The sequence below is a fragment of the Magallana gigas genome, chromosome 8, assembly GCF_963853765.1.
Source record: "Magallana gigas chromosome 8, xbMagGiga1.1, whole genome shotgun sequence".
In the NCBI taxonomy this organism is placed as follows: domain Eukaryota; kingdom Metazoa; phylum Mollusca; class Bivalvia; order Ostreida; family Ostreidae; genus Magallana; species Magallana gigas.
The window spans coordinates 22878759-22887023 of NC_088860.1; the positions used below are offsets into that span (position 1 = coordinate 22878759).

At 32.4% G+C, this 8265-nt stretch overlaps 1 protein-coding gene across 2 annotated transcripts; it reads right to left on the reverse strand.

Moving 5' to 3' along the window:
- Nucleotides 1-779: 779 nt before the first annotated feature.
- LOC105319934 (collagen alpha-1(II) chain) lies at nucleotides 780-5120 on the reverse strand. Of its 2 annotated transcripts, XM_034472303.2 has the most exons (6): nucleotides 5013-5120; nucleotides 4114-4253; nucleotides 3290-3379; nucleotides 1906-2040; nucleotides 1094-1797; nucleotides 795-1060 (listed from the first exon to the last, which is right to left on the reverse strand). In XM_034472303.2, the coding sequence occupies exons 1-6, from the start codon at nucleotides 5028-5030 to the stop codon at nucleotides 894-896; spliced, it is 1254 nt and encodes a 417-aa protein (XP_034328194.2). In that variant the 5' UTR covers nucleotides 5031-5120; the 3' UTR covers nucleotides 795-893. The 2 variants fall into 2 exon arrangements, with proteins under 2 accessions (XP_011415969.3, XP_034328194.2); XM_011417667.4 differs by having other exon boundaries at nucleotides 780-1797.
- Nucleotides 5121-8265: the final 3145 nt, after the last annotated feature.

Below are 8265 nucleotides of genomic sequence, written 5' to 3' on the forward strand. Positions count from 1 at the left end.
AAATAATTTTTCAATTTAAACCATCAAGTAAGTTCCTCTGAAGAGCAGACGCTGTCCTCACTTTTACTTAGCTAAATTTCGAATCCGGCGTAATAAATAAGCAGAATTACGCTATGTATTGACGCAAGGGTGATAAAACAGTTTTGGGAGGGCAATATAACTATTTTCTGTTTAATATAACTGTTTCAGGGAGGGCAATATAACTACTTTCATTGTGATTCAGCAAAAGCAGAAAAACTGGGAAACGACTCAGCCCGCATTTCCTCTAATCGCTCTTCAAGCGAGCCACCCCCTACTTCCCCTATTTATCGACAAAATGATTTTTTTCAAAGGTAATAGTAATAAAATTGTCTCATTTGTATTATAACGAGAAAGCAAAAATGTTATATTAAATAATATGTTTGTTTACAATGCTTACCTGAAGTTATAAAACTACACATACACCAAAGGCCGTTACGTACATTATTTAAGCAAAAAATATTTTTTTGTGTGTTTTAACTTTCTGTGAATATGACAAATTTTTCTTTGTCTTAAACAATTTCATGTAATCTCCAGTAAAATATTGAGAAAAAAATCAATGCTCAAGGATATCATACACGCACAAAAGATCAATTAGGAAGTGTTATTTTTACAAGTCATCGCATAAAACATGAAGAATGTGATAGATTCCCAATACATGTATTTGTTATCCTTGGACAATTTTATTTGTAAGTGCATTTGACTTTCCTTTTCTTTGTATTTATCATATAAGAAATGTTAAGCAAATAAAAATAATTTTGTACTGTTTCATTAAACATAATGCGTTTATTCTTGCAAGGTATCTTAAAATTGCAACAAAATTAAATTGGTATTTTTTATCAGTAAATGTATGTTATCTTTGTAAAAACAGGATTTCAATTAGGTGGAGTGGGATCAATTTGTTCCGAACTTCCTGGAGTTTCCTGGTTCTCTGAACTTCCTGGAGTTTTCTGGTTTCCAGGCTTTCCATCATCATTTCCTTTGCCACAATTTCCATCTTCTCCAGGATTACCATTTTTACAGTCGTCATCAGTACTGCCGCCTCCAGGACTACTGCCACCTCCAGGACTGCCACCTCCAGGACTATTGCCGCCCCCAGGATTTCCAGGACTACAATTTCCACAATTACCACAGCCTCCCCCATTTCCACAATTACCAGAGCCTCCTCCATTTCCATTCATTCCATTCATTCCATTCATTCCATGCATACCATTCATTCCTGGTTGTCCAGGAGGTCCAGCTGGGCCTGTTTGTCCGGGTGGTCCTGGATCCCCTTTGGAACCTGGGGGTCCCGCCTCTCCTTTCATACCCGGATCTCCTTTACTACCGTCTTTTCCAGCTAAACCTGGCAGTCCAGGAGATCCTTGATCACCTTTCTCCCCCTTCATCCCGGGATCCCCTTTCATTCCCACAGTACCGTCATTACCCTCCGGCCCTTGAGGTCCAACATCCCCCTTATTACCTGGATCACCTCTAGGTCCGCGCTCTCCAGTTTCACCCTTGGGACCTCTCTCTCCAGGAGGACCCGGAGGACCTTGGATACATGAATCACATTGACACCGATGTCTACCATTACTTGATGGTCTATCTACATATGGTGCACCACAATACTTGAAAGATTTACATGAGCAATATTGAGGCAAATTAATTTCAATCATCTTAAGATTGCTGGTTTCTTCGTCACAGTATATCCAAAGTTTAAATTGTTTGAGGCCATCTCTGTAACAATTACTTTCATAGCCAGATGGATTGTAATAGCCCTGGTTATTACATTTTTTGCTGAAATTATAATTAATCATTTATAATTGTGCATGTTTTGAGTGTATGTAATCATCAGGTTATAACATGTATGAAAACAATTTTAACACGATATGATTAAAATCTTACTTCAGACATTTTGCCACTAGAATCTTTTGGATTTCGGGTTTAACAACGTAGCATTCTTTTCCGTCTTTCTTGACAGTTGTTACATAACGTTGTTCATAATAGCACGCCGTCAGGAGATTGGAGTACTCTTGCTCCCTGTAATATATAATTATATTATAATATATTTTATAAATACAAATGTACACTCCGGTTGTATGCACATATATTCATATAGCATCCCTATAAACTGTAATATGCAGCAACTTAGCTGCAAATGAAGCACTCAGGGTAACTTATGTTGTGGAAATCTTAAAAGTTTTTTTAATGAGCAGCATGTTTTTCAAATGACAAGGACGACAACCAATGGTTTTGATATTATATCTATATAGTGTAAAAAAAGATAATAATTGTCGCACATTTCATATACCAGGGGTATGTACAAAAATTAATTGCATTATAAATATATATATATATATATATATATATATATATATATATATATATATATATATATATATATATATATATGTGTGTGTGTGTGTGTGTGTGTGTGTGTGTGTGTGTGTGTGATAAAGGTAGACCAACGTTACCCTTTCCGGCAGTTTTGTTCAACGATTTTAACGAAAATACACATATCTGTCAACAAAGTGTAACAGAAACGGATAAAAGTGATAAGGATAACGATTTCCTCATAGACACGATGTTATGTTTTACTCAGAAATATTCAAAGGAACGAAAAAAGAAAACAGAATGCTTACGGAAAAATATAATGGGAAAATCTTACATATTTTTCATTTTAAGCTGTGTTTTCAAACCCAACAAACTTAAAAGACGTTTTAAAGTAAAAATATAATGACTGGTTTCTACTACTAAATGAAATTCGGTTGAATTCAAAGATATTTATTTTATGAATATCGAAAATTTAAGCAAAATTTGATGCAAGAATTTCTTTAGACAAAATATAGTAATTATATAGCTAAATAAATTTACATGAAAAGCTATTGTTTGCTTACTCATGCAAATATACTAGTAATATGTTTATTCTGACGAAAAAAGGACACCAAGATTACCTTTATTATATACGCATGTATACATAATGAAAGTGTTTTGAGATCCCCTGTCTTTTTGTTTTTAGAAATCCCATAATTTATCAATTAATGAATCATTCGGCAATGAAAATAACCTTGTTATACCCTTATATGTACTTATTATTGTAACATGCTGTTTAATTTATGTTTAGGAAAGTATAAAAAATTATCATTAAATATACGAATAACGATACTCAATGTTTAAATACTTTCATATTGATGCTTGTATTGATAACGACTTGAAGGCTCATCATTTTATAGAGGGACATACAATCATTCATTAAGGTATATTCTCTTTTGTGTAAAACCCTACTTACTCAAATTCAACGTTCCAGTTTTCCGCAGAAATTTCCTCAATTGACTCTTCGATGTCTGTCTTACCCGCAAGAGCGTCTTCAATTTTTTTGCTGTAATGTTATACCATAAAAAATGTATTAAATGTATTAATATAAAAATATCTTTTTGTCAAATTTCGAATGGTACAGATACCCGTCTTTCATCATTTATATCAGCAGGAAACTGTGATGGATGTATTTTCCATCGTTTTAGCATAACATAATTTTATTTTGCAAAGGGGGACAAAGAAAACATTGCAGCCATCTTTAATTCAAAATAAAAGAATGATAATTGAGAATATAAGATAATCAAAAAAAGTTCCACTTTGTAATTAGTAATAAAAGTCCCTATATTTTAAGATTGTGTGGGCCGTTTTTAGCCTAATGAGAAAATTAAATCGCTTTGAGTAAGAAGACAATAATTTTCTGTTTAGGCGGCTCGATGATAAACATATGCATTTCAATGCTGATTAATTCTTTTTTTTAAAGGTTTATTCAATTTAAACAACATTTACAACTTTTTTTTTGAATGGAACATAGACTTGATGAACATAATTGATCATTTATTGTTTACACCGAAATGAATTTAAAACAGCTGGCTTGATCCTGGCCATTTTAAAAAAACCTTTTCTATGCCTCTGAAAGAAGACCTTTGTAAGAAACGTAGAATAATGATAAATTTACCTAAATAAACCTTAGATTTAAAAAAGCTTAATAATATTGTAAAGCTTGGGTGTGATATCTAAAATTGACAAGAGATGTGTTAAGTCTGTGGTCGTCAGTTACTGAGTAACGTTTTTGGTTACCTGACATCCTCACTTTGTGGTTTGGTACAGACGTTGAGCTTAGGATCCTGAGGCTCTTGGGTCACACAGTACTGTTCTTGACTATATGCGAAGACTGACCACTCTGAGTACACAACCACGAGCATAAACAGGGACTTAAGCTGAAAACGAATAAAAGAGAACATGGAAATATAGTTTATTAAAAATGGAGGTCACCTGTTTCACCAACGCATTGCTTTGAAGAAACTTTGCAACTGATGAGATAGATGCAGTTGTCTGTGTGGCAAGACGTGTTATTAGTGTATCTCTATCTAAAAGACCATGCCGAGTGAATTTAAGGAATCATTTTTCTGATTAACGTGGTAAGGAATTTAAGTTAAATATTTAAGAAACATATTTTACATCAATACAGTTTGAGCGGGGCCAGATAACCAAAGAACATAATCTCAATGATTTGTTCCATTCTTTAACTCAATTATCTACATCTTAGTAAAGAAAATATGTTAATTTTACATAAAAAAGACAATAAGTTTTACCCCCCCCTAAAAAAAATCCCTTCACACCAATAAGCTTGATTCCCCTTCATTTTTGCACCCGTATTGTGACCTAAAAACAACGGTACTGAAGATTTTTAATTAGATCCGATGCGTAATTTGAGATTTATGTAAAGTTATAAGCTATCGATCTGTAGTCAATTTTGTATTGATTTGCATTCGTGTTGTAAAATAGGCACCTATATTGCCGCTCAATATCCTGATATTATTTCGCCATTTCATAACATAGGAGAATACTAGGATAATATCGGGCATATCGAGAACATATTTATCGTAATTTTTAAATCAAAATGTATTTTAGTCCGCGAACGCAATTTTTCCAAATAGAACATACTGGCTATTTTCAAAAGAAGTAAATGAACTTACACCCATTGCTCCTTCCATCTCCTTCTTGGCTATGAATTTGTCTCAAATGACATGAGGAAACGAGCCTCTTTTATACATCAATATTGTGTAACAAAGTTTGATTAAAAAGAAGATAAAATTCAGTTATTGTGATTTCTTGAAAAGATTATTCGCAAATATGTATAATTTGCTCAACAAATGCGCATTTGACACACACACAAAATAATAATAAAAATAATCAAATAGCGATCGTCGGTAGTTCTTTTTATTGCTTAATCTGATGTAAGAGAAAAAAAACTTACACTTGTAGTTACTAGGCAGAACTACATCTTTTCTGACGTATCATTATGCAAATAATTTTTATCTATTTGCAAAATGTTATGAAACTTGTTAAAGTATAAAGCGCATTTGATAGTGAACATACTTTTAAATTTTAAATGAAAGGATCGTTTTAGGCGCCATGGTCAACAAATCACCAACTTTAAAAATTCAGAGATGCTTTTATTTTAGCCATTGATTAAAATAAAGTAAAATCCAATATTTTATCTTTGAAAATCAAAATTAAATTATGCTAAGATCTTAAAAGGGCTCAATGGTCGTAGCTCTTTGAGACTGTATTAATCTCCTCTAGAAGTAAAGCTCTATAAAAAAAAATATAGGTACATACCCAAAGAACTAGGTATAGTTTCAGTTTTTATTTTGTTTTAGAGTGATTATTTAAAATTTCACAAGGAATTGAAATTTAATATTTATTTACACATAAATACCCATGTACTAAGAATCTATAAGATACCAGTTTTTCAGGGGTTTTATTTGGGGGGGGGGGGGGGGAGAAAACTATGTCCGCAGCTGTCACTCACGGTGAAACTCACATTATAACTTTTTCGTGTGTTATCACTCAAAATATATTGACTTTGTTGTGGGCGATGGCTGCAGACAATTCACAAAACTACGAGAAAATGTGCCAAGGTTAATGTGTATAACTTTGTACTTAATGTACATACATATTCAAGATGGTACATGTATATGTGTATTTTTCCTGAGATTAAACTTTTGAATTTTACGGCAAATATTGAAAGAAACTGTACCTTCTTTTTAAATAAGTAAAATATATGGAATTTTAATAATTACATATAGTTTATAGCTGAACAAATTTTATGTTTAGATTTTAGGCAGGTCTAATGGTTATTTGTTGAGCCTCCTTTAAAAAGATCTCTTTTTCTCAAGAAAATAAATATAGACAACAAATGCTATGATCATGTAGCTTCTTTACAGGGAATCCTCTCTAACGTTAAATATATAAACTTTGAAATTCCTTGTCACGAAAGTTTAAACATTGACATTCTTTCATACTTATAAGTATGCTTGCTGAAATTACCTGGACAAGCCGTATCCATACAACATGAATTAAATAAATCGGAGCAGTAAAATCAAATATAAATTTTTAAAGTAAAGAAAATATTGATTTTTAAAACTGATTTATGCATGTATTGTTGCTTGTATAATGTTTTACCGTACATTTAAAACACTGCTGTTTTGTCATTCCTTTGTTTCTGCATTCTAAAATTTTACATGGACAGTCCGATATTAGTGAGCTTCTTAATGACAAACCGTTACCAGTGGTTACGATACTGATATTCTTCAAAATCGGACTGTCTCAGGTAAATCAACAATGAAATTCAATGGCAATGTTTAAAGTACGATATTTGCCTCAAACACTTCTGTGTGAAAAATTATCATACAAAAATTCCTATTTCAAATGTGAAATAAAGTGTCGAACTCATGTGCAAGTAACGAATTTGGCTCATGTACATTACTTATGGAACATAACTTACTTCAAGATGTTTCTAACAGTTTGTTGGTTTGGATTATATATGTCAGGCCCAGTAAGGATATCAAAATTAAAAGCAGATTGATAAAACTAGTGTATGCATGATTGTTTATTGGGGGTTGTCTGGGGGGGTAAACAGGATACAGTGCCTTTTTCATGTATATCTGATTCAACGTTTCGGCGAATGTAAGTACATCTCTTGTTTTGATCTAGCTCAAGGTAATGTAGTCTCATGCATTGTATACAGCTTTCATCTCGAACAAAAAATCAAATACAATTGCCATTTTAGCAATAAAAAGCATCTCTTTTGGGAAGACGGGGGTGGGTCATAAAATGTTGGCAGGTCTAGACAAGCAACACAGTTCAAGTAATTGTCACCTATCAAACAACAATTAACATCGCATTCTTTGCAGAAACATCAACCAACAGAAAATTTATAGTATGATATACACTTATAAGAATATTTCCAACACATTAACAACAACACAACATAGGTATGAACCAGACGAGCTTTGCGGGCAGCTGGCCTTTAATGATAATACATCATCAAAATCGTGTGTTCATAAAATGAACATATAAATACACTTCCCCATGATTGACGTTAAAAACCGCCCAGGAAATATCACAAATAAAATATTTGAAAAAAAAACTATGGAAACCTGTGTCCGAACGCAAGTGTAAATAACGTCTAGGGGCGAATATCGGACTTATTCATACATTATTATCAATATCATTATTAATTACAGATATATCATTCATTAAATATAATAGCGACATCAAAAAACTTATAAAAGAATCTAAGCGTCGTGCGCTGAGTGAAACTGGCTAGAGTGATCTTTAATATTAGCACTTTTATACTGGCCTTCTCATGGCTCTGCCCTGTATTCCTACGCAAATCTATCCGAACAGGTTATTATCATACAATGTTTTCCCGCTATTTTCTTATGTCTAAAACAAACTTTGTTGTTGATATCGGGGATTTCCATTCATTTGTTTTGCTTTCTGATAATTTTACATGCTAATTAAAAATAGAATAAGTTTTCAATTCATAATTCTTGACAAGAATCATATACTAGTAACAATTATTTTATAGATGTGGTTGTCTTAGACTATAACCTAAATTACTGAACTGTTTTTGTTCAATTATTTGCAATATACAATGTACACATATGTGCATATTATTTTTTAAAAGTGGAGGAATTTGTTTTTGCTATTTGAAATGATTTTAAATGATAAGATAAACTTTTTAGGAGGGGGTGTAGAATCGTTCTTCTTGTAAGAAAGACTAAAGATTGAATCCCAACTATAGAAAACGAAAAACTGTTTCTGGGTATCCAAAATATGCTCTAGTTTTGATGATTCGTACATTAAGGAGATGAAAACTGATTTAATTTTGCAATCATGTTTGTTTTAATGTTATAAACCTCAGATACATATTAAAAA